General features: G+C 36.4%; 2 protein-coding genes across 4 annotated transcripts in view; one reads left to right on the top strand and one right to left on the bottom strand.

Moving 5' to 3' along the window:
• The window catches only part of LOC134802721 (methionine--tRNA ligase, cytoplasmic), a 38866-nt gene extending 32048 nt beyond the window's left edge, over positions 1-6818 (bottom strand). For 2 of the 3 annotated variants that reach the window (XM_063775367.1, XM_063775366.1), the window contains exons 1-6: positions 6622-6818; positions 4657-4780; positions 3607-3760; positions 3068-3208; positions 2239-2336; positions 1378-1500 (exon numbers count right to left, since the gene is read on the bottom strand). In XM_063775367.1, the coding sequence (XP_063631437.1) occupies positions 1378-1500; positions 2239-2336; positions 3068-3208; positions 3607-3760; positions 4657-4780; positions 6622-6724 (743 nt within the window). In that variant the 5' untranslated portion in view covers positions 6725-6818. The remainder of the gene's footprint in view (positions 1-1377; positions 1501-2238; positions 2337-3067; positions 3209-3606; positions 3761-4656; positions 4781-6621) is intronic. The other variant, XM_063775368.1, reaches the window with a different exon arrangement.
• A 442-nt stretch (positions 6819-7260) lies between these two features.
• On the top strand, positions 7261-18168 carry LOC134802666 (zinc finger protein OZF-like). Its single transcript, XM_063775301.1, has 5 exons — positions 7261-8386; positions 15301-15432; positions 16115-16282; positions 17033-17152; positions 18048-18168. The coding sequence occupies exons 1-5, from the start codon at positions 7287-7289 to the stop codon at positions 18166-18168; spliced, it is 1641 nt and encodes a 546-aa protein (XP_063631371.1). The 5' UTR covers positions 7261-7286.
• Positions 18169-20056: the final 1888 nt, after the last annotated feature.

A 20056-nucleotide genomic window follows, 5' to 3' on the forward strand; every position in this document is an offset into this window, starting at 1 on the left:
TCGCATTTTGCTCACTGATTGTGTCTCATTAAGTGAGCAAAATGCGATTTTGCTCACTGAGTGAGACAAAATGACATTCAAGTGATCTTTATAGTCATTTCAACATGCGGGGTCTAATACAAGTTCGATATACTTGGGTTCTATTATCTCTGTCCCTCTAGGTATGTTCTCACTGCTTAGGGTGAAAATTTTTGTGTACTACACGAGATCAAAGTTATTTACATCTCGTGCGCTTTTGAATCCCTTACTACGCTCAAGATTCTAAATTAGATTCACTCGCTACGCTCGTGAATCTATTATAGAATCTTTCGCTTGCACGGGACTCAAAATAAGCACTCGAAGAAATATCAAACTTTGATCTCTTGTTGTACAAATAACTATTTCACCACACCAGCTCGGAAAGGCTTACTTTGCACTGTAAAAACTGATAGCAAAGTTGCATTTTATTCACAGTGGAGGAGTATTCGGAGTGGTTTCTTATGACTTTTAAATGATGATTTTGGATGATAAATATTTAATAACATTCATTTGAATTTGATTTGGTTTGATTTTGTTTGATATTTTCTTCGAGCAACACCGGCTTCCGACACATCGGAAGGGAGGGGCCCAAGCGATATCTCACCGTACAAATCTTTCTGCCATTTTTCGCGGGAGGAAAGGTGCACACAGTCGCACTTCTCACACACTTACATACAAAATCCAATCTGTAATGACGACACAAATACATAGAAAATGACACACGTCAAAGACAAATCTTGCAAACCTCGATCTCTTTTTGTGTACGGACGAGTGACAAGTGTCACAACACGCACACTAACACATTTTCGTTGAAGTATGTTATTGTATTCTGAGAGATGAGAAGTCGGATTTGTCGCTCGACCGATCCGCAATTTGTACTGAGCGAGCAAAATCGATAAATCCAACAATTACATGAGACTAAAATATAATAATTGTGTTTGAATGTAATTAAACGTATGATATGTAAAAAAAAATATTACATGTGAAATGTAACACTTTCTTTTTGTAAATTTGATGTCCCCGACCTCTTTTTATAACAAAAAACCGAGCAAACAGGCATTTTTGTGCAGCAGTGTTCACGCGCGCGTCTGGACTAGGTCTAGTGAAAAATCCAAGTGCAACTAGTTTTATTACCCGCGCTAGATTAGATTGACGCGCTAATCTTGTACCTCGGCAGAGGGGAAATAGTGCGAATGCCGCCTCCCTTCCGTGTTGCTCGAAGGATATTTTACATTTAATATTTGCTTCGGGTTGGTCTGGTGAAAACAAATAACTATTGTTTTACAAGGGGGCAAAGTTTTTGTTTAACCTCTAGTACTAATATTAATATCTGTTAGTGTGCGAGGGAGAGAGACTTACGCGACTTTGTCCTGCTTCAGCGGCGCCTGTAGCCGACTGCGGCCGTGTTGCCAGCTCTCTTTGGCACTGGATATTTCTTCATCTGTCGGACCTGGGACAACCACTGGTCCATCCATTGGGGTGCTAAAAGAAAAAAAAAATTCTGATCATTAAACGCCGGCATCCAATTTGTTGCCTAGGCCGATAGTTAATCGAACTAGTCACTTCACGTTTAACAACTTGAAGAATTTAAATACAATAACCTAACACCTAACCTAACCGAACATCATAAATTCATCACTAAGTTAACTGCATCCAATGAATGAATGAATGAATGAATGAATGAATGAACGAATGAATGAATGAATGAATGAATGGATGAATGAATGAATGAAATTAATTTATTCCAGAAATAATCCATATATATCGTAATCGTAATAAGCATAGATAAGTTTATTACAGGCAACTGTGTTGTTAATATTATGATACCTACCTACCTAAAGGGGCCCACTGATTAACAGTCCGCCGGACGGTATCGGCCCGTCAGTTAGAACAAAATTTTGACAGTTCCGAACAACTGACAAGCCGATACGGTCCAGCGGACTGTTAATCAGTGGGCCCCTTAAGTACGGTTGTTGTTTATTTTAGTTTAGTTGTTGTTTTACAGTTTGGCGAAACTTTAAATATAAGTACACTGTACTTTGTGTTTGGTTAAATAAATAAAAAACTAAGCTAAATGACTACACGACGTTCAGCCATCTGGCAAGCGATCAATGACTTGGCTGGTTATTCAGCCATTTACTTAGATGCCGGCTTTCAATTAACGGGCTAGGCGTCTAATTAGCTAGCTAATTTAAGTTAGCTGCGACATACAATACACACCCAACAGGCGACGCCAGGCTGGCCAATTGCGGAGCACCCAGAGCCGAGAGTGGAGCGAAAGGCTTGTCCACTGAACCGCCCCACTGTTTCACCGCTTCCTAAAATGTCATAATAATTCATTCATTTTCTATTTTATTTAATAAATACTATTTTTTAGTGTTCCGTACAAAACTTTGTTTTTTATTAATTTCGATTAGGGGCTATTCATAAATTACGTCATTTCAAATTAGGGGGGGGGGGTCTGGACATCGGATGACGGTAGCATGAAGTAGGAGGAAATGGGGTCATTTGATGCATGATTTTTGGATGATTATAGGGGGGGGGGGTCCAAAATCGTCAAAAATCGATGACGTAATTTATGGACAGCCCCTTAGAAGAAATAAAATCTTTTTCATTTCTGATGCTCTGAAAGAGGGTCATTGTTTTTCTAAAAGGTGTGCGAAAATGATACGTTTCTGCACTAGAGCATTTTACGTTCCAAGTACGAATATATTAAATTTTTTACGATAAGCAATTGAAATTTGGGTTAAATGGATTTGTTATACAATTTCCCTCGGCAGAAATGAGTGCCTTTCATCCCTTGGTTAACAATCTACTATTACAGTACATATGGTCTTACTTTCCGTGCGTAATGTCAAAAGTTTAAAGGGCCATATGTACTGTAAAACGTTGTACGATACCCGTGCGAATAAGTAATTCGCAACTCGTGTCGATTTAAAACACTCCCTTTGGTCGTGTTTTAATTTATCGCCACTTGTTTCGAATTTCCTCTTTTCCGCACTTGTATCGTAAATAACTAGGTATTATACGTGTGAGGGATAAATATTACCTGCACAGCTTTGGCCTGTGCGATGTCAGCGTACCACCGCAGCGTGTTTTTGAATGGGGCCAAGTATGTCTTTAGGGCTTCGCTGTGGTACAGGGGGTAGAGGGTACTCCATAATGATATGTCTGCTGCTGACAGCATGTCCTGAAAGTAAAATATAAGTAAATAAATGTAATATATACATTTAAATGAACACCAAATCATTTTGTAGAAATTTAAATGAAAACCAAATGAATTTTGTAGAAATTACTATAGTCTGTATCTTTAGGTATTTAAATAAAAGTAAACAAACAATTTGTACATTTTCGGGTAGTTATAACATTTATTGGTTAACCGACCAACTACAAAACCGCCTGGATCAGTCACTGAACAACCTGACTTTAACCTACATTATTTGATCGTGTAATGTTTTCATTCTACCCTCAACTGGCTTAAGGGGCCATTTGAGGGTAGATTTTGTTTACTTTTATTTGAATACCTAAAGATACAGAGTATACTAGTTACCAACTATTATAAGTAGGTTACTACTATTATAAACTCACTCCAAACAAGTATTTCTTAGTAGCGACGATGGCCTCGACGTGTTGTAGCAATGCGTCCAGCGCTTGCTTGAGATCAGCCGGCACCGTCTTAGCGGCGAGTACAGCTGAGACGGCAGGTTGCAGTCTCGTCGCCTCCCATTCTTGCATCTGTTGACTGAAACGTACAAAAAGTGATCAGAATAATTAGAACATGGATAGCCTGCCTCGATAGCCTCTTAGTACTAGACGACCTCGCCGCTATTCGGCCGTTTAAGAGCCCATCAACGTGCACACTAGCGCCACTGCTAAATAATCGTGATTATTTAAATTTGACTATAGGTACTTAAAAAAGAGGGCCGCTACGTACAGTATTTTGTATTTAAGTACCTTTTGAATACATCAAACTAGTTTTTATGTTGCTGGATTCGTCAATTTATGCGTCCAAAGTTAAAACGACCGTTTTTGTTTTGAGTTCATAGATCGACGAATCCAGCAACATAAAAACTAGTTCGATGTATTCAAAAGGTACTTAAATACAAAATACAGTACGTAGCGGCCCTCTTTTTTAAGTACCTTAATAGTCAAATTTAAATAATCACGATTATTTAGCAGTGGCGCTAGTGTGCACGTCGATGGGCTCTTAAATTCACTTGCTGGTGATTGATGTAGATAAAGGAAACTTATTTTCAAGGCTCTGTTCTAACTCCAGCCCTGTAATGTAAAGTTATTATATAAAATAACAGTTGGATTGCTCAATCTATATCTAAGGCCCAGTTGCACCAACCACATTTAACAGACTGATTAACGTCAAACAGCAGTGAAATATGTAATTTCCCAAACAATAAAATTTAGCGAACACTTTAACGGTGACAGGCGGTTTGGTGCAGCGTGCAGCCGACCCTTAATCTGCCCAGTCATGCGGTATTTTATGTACAAAAACAGCTAGAGTAGTTGGTATCAGGGATATAAAAACCTTGAAATGAGATATAAAAAAATTAAAAACGAAAAACAGTAAAAAAAAAACTTTACTTATATTTATAGCATCCAAAATATACCTAATTTTCAGCTTACCTCTGTCCATTTTGCGACATGTCCAGCACCGGGAACAGGTACTGCGTGGCCGCGTTGCTGGAGAAGAAGGCGAGCTGGTCGTCCACCTCGAGGAGTGGCAGCGAGCGAGGGCCTGCGAACACGCCTGCAATCACAGACACGGCTTAGAGTTGCCAGCACCCGGGTTAGTTGTTGATTATGTATACATGGGTTTGTTAGTAATAGCAAAGATGTATAACTCCGTATAAGATAAAGTCTAAAAAACCTCCCACTGCAAATCAAGACATTTTATGCTCGAAAAGATAGCGCCATTCCTTTGGCCGACGCTCGTGTAGATGGCGACATTTTGACACCATTTGACATTTAACAATTTTAACACATATCAGTGAAAGGACAAGAATCAAAGTCAAATGGCATTCTAAAAGTTTTAATCATATGTCGAAAGATGGCAGTAAATTTACTGTGACTACAAAATTTACTTTGACAAAACGCCTCTATACTTACTTAATACTCTTAAAATCATTATCTTAATCTTAACTATACTTTGTGCATTCTGATTTGCGTTATTTTACACATGTCACTCACAACAGCAATACAACGTAAAATGTGTTGCATATCGAAATCACAAAGGAAGACAATTGCACTGCGAACGTTTACGTTCTACGTCTTTTTTTTCTAATTTTACGGTTGGCCGGATACCACCGTTATGAATCGGTAGTTGTCTAAGTAAATTGATATGAATTTTTCTTTTAATAAAAATAAGGAAAAGGTGGATGATTAACTGTAAATATGGATATATTTATCGTCACCTAACAGACAACAAATTTGACACAGAAATAACATAAATAAACTTTAAAATAGATCCCCAGTTAGTTTCAATTTTGACAATAGGTGCGACCTACTCGGTTGGTGTATTAAATGCATTTACCTAGCGGGAAAACCATACAATTCTAGCTTTATTTAAATCTCAAATAAAAATTCATTATATGTCACAAATCGATACCTCAGTCTAGGTGCCATCCAATCGTAATTGCTTGCTGTGAGAATCGATTTGGGTTAGTTACATCTCTATAAACGTCAGTCATAATGTGTCAAATAACGCAAATTAAAATGCACGGAGTATAAGTGATTTTTTTGGAATAAAACTTTGCTTCTGTAATAACAAGGTCCTACTGTAAAACATAATATTGAAGCTACTGATGCAGATGTTTATGTAAAGATACTGAAAAAAGATAAGGATGTTGATTATTTAAAAAAATTAAAAACAATAATGATAAGAAAATCATAATAATCTTCCAAGTTATTGTGATAACTTTACAAGCACTTCAAAAAACTGCTAACAATGTATTTGACTACACCTACAATTTCAATTAAAATGGGTCACCCATGTATTTTTGATATTAAAATTATAGTGTTAATTTTTCTATTTTTAGCCAAATAATTAATTTACAAAATTTGCATTTGTGAATCTGTTACCTCTTTGATTACAAAAAGATAGTTTATGACCTCTACAATTACAAACAGATTTGCTGATTTGCTGTGTACAGTAAACTGTAAAGATATGGGTGTAGCCAACTTATTCAAAATTATGTCCCATAGTTCTTAATTCACTGACATAAGAGTTATGGGACATATTTTTGAGATGATTTGTGCACCCATATTTTTAGAGTTGACTGTACAATGTGATGATGATGTGTCACATATTATTTATACTTAATCCCAAATATTTTTACTAGAATCTTTTCTGAAGCAGTTCAGTATGAAGAAAATCTGACGCAACATTGAGTTAATACAAAACAGTTTATGTAGCAATTTTCCTTCAAAATTGTAACTAATTCTATTGTTATTGTCTTAGTTACTGAGATATACTGTATCTATTAACAATGTTTATGTGATTAGTACTATCCACTCCATAGAATATTAATAACATTACATGCATTTCCAAAATAAATACTAGTACAATACGATCGGCAAATAAAATCCTACCTTCGAAGGTAACATTTTGCAATTCCACTTTTTTGCCGGCCAAGTTGGCGGCAATTAATAATTTTAGCGTCGAAGTATTATTCTCGTTTGTAAGGATCTTCATTTTTATTCACTTTTCTTTACTTTTAGGCAAAAATAGTTATTATAACTAAATTATAACCTAACAACCGTACACCTCATAGTCCACCTCACGAAAAAGTGACACAGGAATTGACACATAAACCTAATTAAATAAAATGCACTGTGAAATACGGTGATGTAGCTAAAAATAGCACTTCTTAAAATAGGTGCTTAATACACACCTGTGTGAAATGTTTGAGACATGCTTTTTTGTAAATAATAATTAGAATTTAATGAATATTCTTATTTACAAAAACTTTAATTCAATGTGTTAAGTGACTTATGTGTTAATAATATAAAGTCAGTAATCAGTTTTATTTATAACAAAATTCAAACATTGTCAATGACAATTATATTTAAATATCCAAGAAAAATAAATTTTACTTACTGAACACACACCAAATTGTCATGCTCGCCAACGCCAAGGTCGCGTCAGTCAGAAGAGAACTCAGTGATTTGAGTGTTATTATTTTATTGAGACCTTAATTTGAGATTTGGGAAACATTATTTCGCAAAAATTAACACAAAAAGCTATTCATATTAACATGGAAAGTAATAAATTAGATGCCACTACCATATGCAGAACTTGCATGTGCGAAGGTGCCGATTTGAGATCGGTGTTTAACAAATTGCAAGACGGAAAATGTGCGACTGATTTACTTGAAATCATTGCAAATATTACCATTAACAGTGACGATAACCTTCCTAAACAAATTTGCGATAAATGCGAGAGGTTTTTGTGTAAAGCTGCTTATTTTAAAAGTCGTTGTTTGGACATTGAGGCAAAGTTAAGGAAACTCTTTAGCGATGAGTCTCCGTCAAGTTTATCTGTAATAAAACATGAACATAAAGCGTCAGAAACCACTGAGGAGCCGTACCAGTGTGCTATTTGTTTTAGTAAATATTCTGAAATTGCTTTATTAGATAAACATGTGTTTAACTTTCATCAAATAAAAAAAGTATCACTATTCAATGAATTCACACTATTTTCAAATGCCAAAGCGAATATAACTCTAGAAACAATATCAGAAAAAGAAGAAAATGAAAGTTTAGTTAAAGAGGAAATAAATGATTTTGTTGAAGACGGTAATTTTGATAATGAATATTCAGAGCATGACGCAGAATCTTTACTTATCGAGTTTGAGCCTAAGATAGATAAAGACACATTTGAAGTGCCTGTAATAGCTATAGACAACAACAAAATAGACAATCTAGAAAAAGAGAAATATGAATGTGACAAATGCAACCAGAAATTCAAATCGGCAAATTCCCTGAACTTACATAAACGAAAACATAAAGAAAAAAAAGATATTGACAAGAAATACCAATGTTCTTTATGCATGCGTAAATTTATAAGTAAGTCTGGTTTGACGAATCATTTAAGTATCCATGAAAGGAAGGACGATGTTAAATACACTTGCGGCAGTTGTAAAAGAGAATTTAAACACAAAGCGCATTTAGACAACCACATGGTGACGTTACATGCGAATGAAAAAGGTTTCACTTGTGATTATTGCCTGAAAAACTTTGCGACGCAAGAAAGTTTGGAGATTCATAAGGATTTGCATAAAATTGATAAGAAGCACTCATGCCAGTATTGCAATAAGTCGTTTTATATGCTGTCGACGTTGACTGACCACATCAGGTAACCTTTTTATGTAGTTCTATCTATCTATATAGCTGTTTATTTCCGATCCTCGGGTTCAACAGTTTTTAAAATGATATTATCGTTTTTATTTGTAAACTATATCCTGCAGTTCGGTGTGCCTCTTGGCATAGGCCTCCTCCAACCTTCTCCACTGTACTCTGTCTTCTGCAAGTCTAGACCAGTAAGGCCCCAAGGTTAAGCGGATTTCATCTACCCATCTTGTTTGTGGATGTCTTTGTTTTCTGCTTCCGTCTCTTGGGTACCATAGGGTAACTTGTTTGCTCCATTTGTCCAATTTGCATCTCAGTATGTGTCCTGTCCTTTATGTAGTTATGACTGTTGTACAAACAGCAACACTCCTAACTGTACATCGGGGGACCTTATTACAAAGGCATAAGGTCCACTGATGTACAGTTAACAGTGTGGGTGATGGTACACCCCCCGCCCCTTACTGCATGTAATAAAAAATATATGTTTAAATTTGAACTTTAATAGCTGTGAATAGAGTTGAATATCATATCCGCCGTATATGGCATTGCATGCGGTAAGGGGTTAATGGCTTAAGCCCTTTGACTGCCAACCCCTAATCCCTAAGAATGTGTAAAACTAAACCTACAAGTCCCAACATTTCTAAAAATGTTGTCCTTTAACCTTTTTGTGGTGATATTCAGTATAAACATTTTCATCACACTCGCTCAGTAAATGTGGAATTGCACGCAGGTTTAGCGGGAGTTATAGAAAAGATGAAAAAATCGGGCAAGTGCGAGTCGGACTCGCGCACGAAGGGTTCCGTACCATATAAAAAAAAAACAAAAAAAAAACGGTCACCCATCCAAGTACTGACCACTCCCGACGTTGCTTAACTTTGGTCAAAAATCACGTTTGTTGTATGGGAGCCCCATTTAAATCTTTATTTTATTCTGTTTTTAGTATTTGTTGTTATAGCGGCAACAGAAATACATCATCTGTGAAAATTTCAACTGTCTAGCTATCACGGTTCGTGAGATACAGCCTGGTGACAGACGGACGGACGGACGGACGGACGGACGGACGGACAGCGAAGTCTTAGTAATAGGGTCCCGTTTTACCCTTTGGGTACGGAACCCTAAAAAAGGGTTCTCCCTAGGGAGTTATGAAGTTTCTAGTGCCATAATTAACAGTTTTTTGTCTTTATACTTAATTTTTGTATCGCAAGTGTGATGAAAAACATTGTGTGTAACTCGGGGCGTAATAATATTGCAAACTCGAGTCTATAAATCGCTCTGGCAAGCCGTCGCGATTTAACTTACTCTCGTTTGCAGTATTCAACTCACGCCCCATGTTGCACAATGTACTATTGTAGATAATCAAAGATAAGAAGGAGAATATGATTTAGTAGTAATAGTGTGACGACAACATAAGACAGGTCACAGGAATAACTTGGGGTAGAGTGGCTGGGGAAGATTGGAGGAGGCCTTTATTGCCACCTGGCAAACGGACACACAAAAATGGAAAAAAAGTGAATATATTTGACTGTTTTTAGGGTTCCGTACCCAAAGGGTAAAACGGGACCCTATTACTAAGACTCCGCTGTCCATCCGTCCGTCCGTCTGTCACCAGGCTGTATCTCACGAACCGTGATAGCTAGACAGTTGAAATTTTCACAGATGATGTATTTCTGTTGCCGCTATAACAACAAATACTAAAAAGTACGCAACCCTCGGTGGGCGAGTCCGACTCGCACTTGTCCGGTTTTTTTTTAATAACCTTTTAAAAAAAACCTTTTATAAAAGTTTGAATAACCTTTTTTGTAGGAAATTTTATGCAAATTATTTATGTAATACAATATTTTTTGCTATTAGCCATCCTTTACGAGTTATTTACGAATGACTAAAAAAGGGGACCTTAGAATTTATTGGCTACAAATATAATGACCACCAAAAAATACTTTGGTACCCTAAATAAAAAAATCATGCTTACCAAAAAAAATAACTGAACACCAAAAAAATAAGGCCTAAAAATACAAAAGTACCACCGTTTTAATTACGACTGCACTTCAAATTGTATTCAAAAATAAAGTAAACTGATGCCAAAATTACTAGCCCCTCCCGCTCAACCCCCCGTACCCCGCACCGAATACCCACCTAACCTAAGCTACTTTTCTAGTGGCATTTCGTTATGCTACTAGAAAAGTAAGTTAAACTGCTATCAGTTAAGTGGGTTAGGTTAGGTTAGCACTGCGACCGTTACAGAAACGAAATGGTACTAAAAAAGTAGGTTAGGTTAGGTTTGAACTGCGACCTTTACAGAAACGAAATGCTAATAAAAGTGGGTTAGGTTAGGTTAGAACTGCAATCCTCACAGAACCGAAATGCTACTAGAAAAGTGGGTAAGGTTAGATTTCAACTGCGACCCATACAGAAACGAAATGCTACTAGAAAAGTGGGTTAAGTTTGCTATCCTATTAAAGCAAATGACTCCAAAATAGGTAATCATTCTTCCGAAAACAAAATGCTACTATAAAAGTGGGTTAGGTTAGGTTTGAACTAGGGCTCGCGGTCGAGTCCGTGTTTCGTTTACACGTTCCGAATACCCGTTTCCGAATAACACGTACACGGTTTTCTGGCCCGTTCCGCACGTGTAATTAAGAAACGTGTAATTAAGATCCGTCTCCACGGATAAACGGGTATTCGAAGAAACGGATCTTATTTACCCGTGGCTCCGGACACGTCCTTGACGAGTAGCGAAGGAACGAACCGGCGCGGCATACTTAAGCGCTACAAATAAGTAGACAAAAGATTCATGACGAGTTTCCGTCATATTAACCTTATTCCGTGGTTCATAGAGTCGAAATTCAATAAACGGACCCCTTTTCTGACCAGGTACTTTTTGCTTGCAATGTTGCAATACGAGTAGAAAATTAGAATTACAGTATACCTATGTTACTTATCAAAATAGTATTTTATATAAGACTTCAAATACTAATACTTTATGGTTTATTAATATAACTTGATAGCAATAAATTTAAAGTGCTTAAAAAAAATAAAAGCAATAAAGAGTATAAAAACTGTACACGTTAAAATCTGGCCATGCATGATCTGGAATAGGTGGTGGTAGGTATTAGGTATACAATATTCTTAACAATAGCATATTTTTAAACAGTTCTTATATTTTTAATAATCTGTATATTGTATGTGTGAGTTTTCACGAATATATTCTGTCAATAAGAAATGTATATTTTTTAATCTAATTATTTTTTAAGTTACGTAAGGCAGACATCTTAGTATTATTATAGTAAACCATGTAAAAATTAATAAATAATCATGTGTATCTGCCAATAAGTAATGTATTTGCAACTTTTAATATAATTTAGTATGAATTTATGAAAAGTAAGACTATTCTTAAATTCATTATCTTATTATCATATAAAATGAACTTTAAGACTGTACTAATAAATATTATTTACAATTTGTAGCAACAAAACAACAAAACGATTTTAAATTCAAGTAATTAGTAAGACTGTATTTTACGAATTGGCCGACTAAGTGGCGAACTGGAGTCATACCTACTTAAACACAATATTTTAAAAGTCATATTTATTTTGTGTTCATTTGCTTCTTTAATTTTAGCCGCTGCATTTGTTACAATTTCATATATGTGTAGACAGGTTCTCCTTATTACACCGACATAAAGCTTATAATTAGCTATGGCAGTTCTGATAATGGTTTGGGAGGCTACTTGTTTTCGGCGATATGAGACAAAAGGGTATTGGAAAACAACACGTTGTAATGAATGGAACGCCACCGGCCGGCATTTATTACCTGAGCACTAGTGTGAAGGTACCCCAGTCAACATGAATGATTACCAATTTTGAGATCTATCTTAATGTATTTAGCCATATAATTGCAAGGTAATCAAGGTAGCATGGGTTTTTAAGGTTCTCGCGTGAAATCCTGCGTTTCAAATGCCGCTGTACTTTTTTTGCTTCGTTGGTAGATTTATTGTTCTCGCGCAACAGTTAGGTAATTGATAAAAATAACAAATAACCACAAAGTAGTAGTAGGTAGTATTTGTCTGCACACCTATTCTTCGCGAAACTATATAACTTACACCATTATATATAAAATGTGTTTCTTTGATTGAAATGTAATATGTAATGAAATTAAGTTAAAAGCAATAATAGTAAAAAAATTAAGGTTCTAAACTAGGGACGAGTAAGTTCAAAATTAAAAATAGTAGACTATATAGAATAGGGACACCTACTTCCATTCATATACATATAGTGATTAGGTAGGTCATACTGAACAACTTTTTCTACGGGACCAACCCCGAAATCCCAAAAAAATTTTGGTCTTTCCATAGAAAACGTCGACATCCACTCGACCAAAATGTATGAAACGGCCAAAAAATTTTTTTGTGATTTCGGAGTTGGTCCCATACAAAAAGTTGTTCAGTATGGCCTACCTAATCACCTCGCACAATATGGCTAACGGTCCAAAAATGACCCTGTATTGTATAGTTGGTTAACTATGTTATATTAACACATGTGTTAAAAATGTTATAAATAATTTTAAAAAATTCGTACTCCAAACGAGTTCATCTGAAGTCAACATTACTTTGCATACCCAGACCTAGAGCATTGATTGGCTCAAACTGTTTCGGATCCGTTCGGGCCGGTCTTAAGTACCCGTGTAAACGGAGATACGTATCTGAGAAACGTTTCTTGGGAACGGTTCTTGGATACGTATCCGGATCCCGGCGGTTCCGTGTAAACCGTGTTCTTAGCACCGCCGGTCTTAAGAACACGGGTATTCGTTTCGGCGTGTAACACGGATACCGGGAGCCCTAGTTTGAACTGCGACCCTTACAGAACCAAACTGCTATCAGAAAAGTGGGTTAGGTTAGGTTTGAATTGCGACCCTTACAGAAACCAAATGCTACTAGAAAAAGGTGACGAAGTGGATTAATTAATTTAATAGGATAACGATATATTAAATATTTGCACATTTTAATTAAAATGTGGTTACAATTTTGGTGGTCATTTACTATTTTTGGGTTTAAAATGATTATTTTGGAGTCATTTGCTTTAATAGGATAGCAAGATTTAAAAATTTGGTTATAAATTTACATTAAAATGGAGTTCTAATTTTGGTGGTCATTTACAATTTTTGGGTTTACAATGATTATTTTGATGTCATTTTCTTTAATAGGATAGCAAGATGTAAAAATTTGGTTATCATTTCACATTAAAATGGGGTTTGAAATTTGGTAATCATTTACTATTTTTGGGTTAATAATGATTAGTTTGGTGTCATTTCCTTTAAAAGGATAGTAAAATGTAATAAAATTGGTAATCATTTCACATTAAAATGGTGTTATAATTTTGGTGATCATTCATTATTTTAGGGTGGTAAAATAGATTTTTTTGGTATTAAATTTTACTAAATCTGGTGATCAGTTAAATAGCAGCCGAATTTATTTTCTCCCTTTAAAATCTTTTTTAATATTGATCCTAGCGAAAAAAAGTAGCATTTATTTTATGACAAATCTGAAATAGATTATTTACGTAAAAGATATTTTTTTTGCTACGGGCCACCGTTTAAGAGTTATTTACGACAAACTATAAAAAGGGACCTTAACCCCCCCCTATCCGTTATCTACTTCAGCACGATCATGCATTGAGGTCCCACGCTTAATATTATTTTTTATCTCCCATTTATCAACAGATTTTTATAATAGACTATATATTTTTTTAAACGAAATAAGTGTAGCTTTACGACTATATTTTTTGTTTTTAGATTTCTGCTACACTTTAAAAAAAATTTATAATATAAAAAAAAATACGTTTTTTAGTCTTTTCTCCTTTATATTTTTTTTTTTGTTATAAAGTGCATTGTTTTTGTTCTAAAAATAGATTCCTCATCCTTAATTTATCCGAAAATGATATAGATATATTACATGCAAGTGAAGCGCGGCAGCGTCGAACTTTCCCCCCTCCACTAAATGAGCGGTGGCTCTCGACGGCTCCCGGTCTGTATCTGCTGAAGACCAGCTAAGAATCAACTGTGCTAAGTTTCAGCGCATAGTCACAAAATGCAAGGTGTCGTGCACTAACAAACCAGCTAATTATAACCAATTAACCACATCCAAAAGTATCTCATCTTCTTCTCAGCATATTTGCGTCCCCTGGTGAACATATGCCTCTTTCATGGATTTCCATGTTGTTCTGTATGCGGCGGTTCTATGCCAGGTCGGCCTTGCCGTCTTTCTAATGTCGCCCGACCATCTGGCTCGTGGTTTTCCATCCCTCCGGCTTCCCAGTCGAGGTCTCCAGAACAGTACTCGCTGGCCCCATCGGTCGTCATCCCTGCGACAGTATCTCATCTAGTTGCCTAGAACTTATAGTATAAGCTTAGCTTAAATTTGTCCCAGGTCAAGATGTAGTATTTTTTTACCGTTCAATTCCGCTAAATCACTCTCTCATCAGCCTCTCTCATACAATAACCACCAATACTGCATTTAACTGTTTAGTTAAGAAACCCTTGTTAACCAGTACCTTTTCACTAAGAATTGAAGCTTTTTATTTGAGTCGTCGAGATCCTGACCTGCAGCTACACAAACTGTGTAATATTTTCAGACTTGCTTATTGGTGAAGGTAAAGCATTTTGAAAAAACTTGCATACACCTGCAAGGATAAGTAAAATTGCATATGAAGCCTACCTGCTATGGCCCAGCATATTTTATTTTTAGTTTTATTACAATAGAATGTCAAATAAAGGTATGTCGGCTCTAACCTTACACATCTGACCCTAGAAGATTTAATTTTAAAGTTGTAGGAGGGTATCCCAATATGGAACCTGCAAGGGCTTAGATTATTACAAAATAGGGTAAACAAAAAATGCCTTATTTTCATAAAAAATGTAAACTTTCAGGACACATACTGGTGAAAAACCATACCTGTGCTCCACCTGCGGCCGTGGCTTCAGCCAGAAAACGAACTTAGCCCAACACATGCGCCGCCATCTGGGATTGAAACCATTCGCATGTGAGCACTGTACTCAGAGGTAAGTAACCCCATATATGTGTTGTAAAAAAATATATTTATAGTCAAAGGTCCCACTTTGTCGCTTACCATAAGGACGAGATTTGCTTGTATCTTTATACGAATAACCTGTCAAAGCATCCTTATGGCATGCAATAAAGTGGGACTTTTTGCTTGGAAACTACACTTGGCTTTAACGAGAAAACTAATCTAGCCTATCACATGCACCGTCACCTTGGATAAAACCATTCACGTGCGATCACTGCACACGGTCGTAAGCACTCAAAGCTGTAGGCCAAGCACATGACTGGCGCGCCAGTTTCTCGCGGCGAGATAGACTACCCGTCTTTTTCTAACTATGTTAGTAAAAGAGGGACGGGTAGTCTATTTCGCCGCTAGATACTGTCGCGCCAATCATGTGCTAACCCGGCGGAAATGATGTCCGTAGTTTATATTAGCGTGTGACTTCGTCCACAACAAACCACGAGGAGCCGAATATTCGTGACGTGTAACGTGAATGATGAAATTCGTCGAGCCTTTCTTTCAACTTTGCTGGAAATTATTTGAGAAATAAATCGTTTTATAAAAAGATACGGGAATAAGGAACTATAATATTTTTGTGTTTCCTATGATTTTAAATCAGCAGGATTCATCACAATACATTGTCAATCAACATTTTTAATTTTTAATGTTTTTCTTTACAGATTCGTGTCAAAAGGCGAGCTAGTAGCCCACACACGGAAGCACAGCGGCGCACACCCGTTCATATGTGACGAGTGTGGCAACGGGTTCACGACATCCTCCTCCCTGGTCAAACACAGACGGACGCACAGCGGAGAGAGGCCTTTCGCGTGCGACCTGTGCCATATGAGGTAAAAAAAAAACTTGTATATCTACTATATCTATAAAAGAGCATCCTACCTACATACCTACACATAAAAGTCATTCTTTATGAATTTGTCTTCTATATAATATATAAAAAAAAAATTACACGTCAATAAAAATGACATCCCATATTTAAACTTTGTTTACACACACACATATAAATATACTCCACCCGCAGCTATGAATACTACTCAATACACCGTCTCCAGCTATTCAAAAATGTGTGATTAGTATTGGTTGGCTGAAATAAAATAATGTACCTACGTCAAACATCTTGCGCGGCATTACAATCGTCGCGCGGCGTCGTCAAGCTGCTCGTAGTACAGTTAAGTCGCTCGCGCATTACACGTGGGGTCATTTTAAGGGTTCCGTACCCAAGGGGTAAAAACGGGACCCTATTGCTAAGACTACACTGTCCGTAGTGTCCGTCTCTCTGTCTGTCACCAGGCCTTATCTCATGAACCGTGATAGCTAGACAGTTGAAATTTTCACAGATGACAGAGTATTTCTGTTGCCACTATAACAACAAATGCTAAAAACAAATAAAATAAATATTTAAGTGGGACTCATACGTACACGTTGGGATACAACAAACGTGATTTTTTTGCCGTTTTTTGCGTAATGGTACGGAACCCTACGTGCGCGTGTCTACTCGCACTTGGCCGGTTTTTGAACACTAGCCAGACTTTTATAGTTATTCTAGTTCGTTGTTCACTGACTGTAATTTTTGTACACAGATTCGCAGCGTCAGGAACCCTAAAGAACCACCGTCGTACACATACAGGGGAAAAACCTTATCAGTGCTCACACTGCGAGAAGGCTTTCGTGCAGAAAAACGATCTCGTCTCACATGTCAGGTGGGCGACTTTTACCAGTATTAGGTACTAGAGTTAGACCAAGAAAAGTCTGCAGCGCTCGATAAAAAGTTTTTAAAAATCAGTATGTCACAACACCACAGAAAATGGATTAAATAGTCTTGATACTTGTAAAATTTCTACCATATTTACCGTCTATAAAAATGCAAGCTGTGTGTCCATTATGGTTAAATAAGTTTAATTCCAATAACATATGTCACTATTAATATGTATACATATACTAATGTTGATAAATAATATTAGGAGAATGTGACTTTTGGCTTCATCAAAATTATTGAGCTTTTATAATATTCGCAACGGCCTAGCGGTAAATATGTACAGAGGGCCTACCGCGAACACCGAAGTTCGCAAATTGCGGGCATCTTTCTCTTTTACTCCCATTAAGGCGTAATTAGATTTACAGCAGAGAACTTCGGTTTTCGGAAAAACGAAATAAACCATTAAAACAATAAACATACTTACATTAAAAATATATTTAAGCTCTATAGTGTCTATATTTAGGTATTTAAATAAAAGTAAACAAAATCTACCCTCAAATGGCTCCTTAAGCTAGTTGAGGGTAGATGAAAACATTACACGATCAAATAATGTAGGTTAAAGTCAGGTCGTTCAGTGACAGATCCAGGTGGTTTTGTATTTGGTTGGTTAACCAATAAATGTTATAACTACCCGAAAATGTACAAATTATTTGTTTACTTTTATTTAAATACCTAAAGATACAGAGTATAATCGAATTTAAACTGTTGTGAGACATACTAACATTGAATAATTTTACGGTTTAGACTCCCTTGTTTTTAGTCACTCGCAACAACAACACAAACAAGTGAGTCTAAACCGTAAAATGATTCAATACAGAGTATAATTATGCCTTTTACAGATGTCACACAGGGGAGCGTCCGTTCGTGTGCAACGTGTGCGGCAGCGCGTTCCGCAAGCCGGCAGCATTACGAAGTCACGCAAAAATGCACACGAGAGACAAAGAACTTATGCCTTACTGAAAACTACCTATAAATATTCATGAACGATAGTAGACTGAAGTAAATCATTACAGCATGTTTCAAACAAGGAAATGTATATGCCACACAGGGGAACGGCCGTTCCTGTGCGGTAGCGCGTTCCTAAGTCACGTTTGGCGTTCGTAAGTCACGCCAAAATGCACACTAGAGACAAAGAACTTATGCCTTACTGAAAACTACCTATAAATATTCATGAACGATAGTAGACTGAAGTAAATCATTACAACATGTTTGAAACAAGGAAATATAGATGTCACACAGGGGAATGGCCGTTCGTGTGCGGTAGCGCGTTCCTAAGTTACGTTTGTCGTTCGTAAGTCATGCCAAACTTATGCCTTACTGAAACCTACAAATATACTTCATGAACTATAGAATAAAGTAAATCATTACAGTACGTTTCAAACAAGGAACTGTATATGCCACACAGGGGAACGTCCGTTCATGTGCGGTAGCGCGTTCCTAAGTCACGTTTGCGGTTCGTAAGTCACGCCAAAATGCACGCTAGAGACAAAGAGCTCATGCCTTATTAAAAACTTAGTTTAAATCAATTGAAAATAAATGTCTAACTACATAATAATATGTGACGAAAAAAAAACTGGAAGTTTCACATACAAAATTTATATTTGCTCTCTTTTCTTTGTGTATTTTTTTTTGCAACGAAATTAGTAGAGTTATTAGAACAAGAAAAGTTTGCAACAATTTTGATAGCACACGCAGTGCAAGTGTTATTTTAAACGTCAAACTTCTATGAAATTATGAACACTTGCACTGCGTATGCTATTAAAATCGTTGCAGACTTTTGGTCTAACTCTACCAGCCATAGATTTATGTTACTTGAATGTCCATGATATATGTAGTTTTAAAATGAGAGTGAGAACGAGGGGTGAGTAGGTGCAAAACTGACATTTAAACCTCGATAACATTTTATTTTTACATATGCAACCTGAATGGTGTATATAATAAGTGTTCCGGACGTTTGTATTTTAGTTTTTATTTTATTTTGGGTAGTTCCATTTCATAACTTTGACGATAAACATGAAATCCCACCTCACCCCGTAGTCCCTTGTATTTGGGGTGTAGTCCCCGTAGTCCATTTTAAATTGGAATACATTATTTTTGTAGCAGTAGCCTTAAAATCCCATCTCACCCCCCTTTCATCCCTTCTCTCCCCATTCATAACCCAACTCTCCCCGCGAACCCTACTCACCCCATTTTACGGTACCCGATGATTTTGTTTTATACGTAATAAGTATCCATTTTTATTCAAATTATGTACACTGTGCCAAATATGTTACTTGTGTTCTCATTAGAATTAAGTTAATTTATGTAATTTTATAAATAGTTAACAAAATATGATGAACAGTGATTGGCGTTTTGGGCGCCACTCGGGGTGAATGACCTCAATTATTACTTATTTGTTACTTATGTTATAAATACCTACGTTTAAATGGCTTTTTTTTTTAACAGTTTGATCGATTGAATTTTGGCAACCCTAAATAGACGAAGGGGATAGTGCCATACATTAGAAAGCTGCTAGATAGATGCTATCCATGATTCGTCCCTGAATCGCTGTCAAACTTCGGTTTTGTAGGAAGTGTCATTTTTGTACGGTAGTAATATTATATATTCTTTGCCAAAACGACGATTACTGATGATTATAACTATTCTAGTGTTTGACATTCTGGCCCCAATAATTTACAGTCTGTCAACTGTTATTTTGTATGAATGTCGAACACAATGGTATATCATGTATGTTTTAAAACATTGATTTAAACTTTCACGATTTTTGCACATTTTGAAAACGGGACTTAATCACGTATAATAAAGTTTTCAAATTACCTCCGACGTTTCGAGGACGGCATTGTCCCCG

The sequence above is a fragment of the Cydia splendana genome, chromosome 25, assembly GCF_910591565.1.
Source record: "Cydia splendana chromosome 25, ilCydSple1.2, whole genome shotgun sequence".
Classification (NCBI taxonomy): Eukaryota; Metazoa; Arthropoda; class Insecta; order Lepidoptera; family Tortricidae; genus Cydia; species Cydia splendana.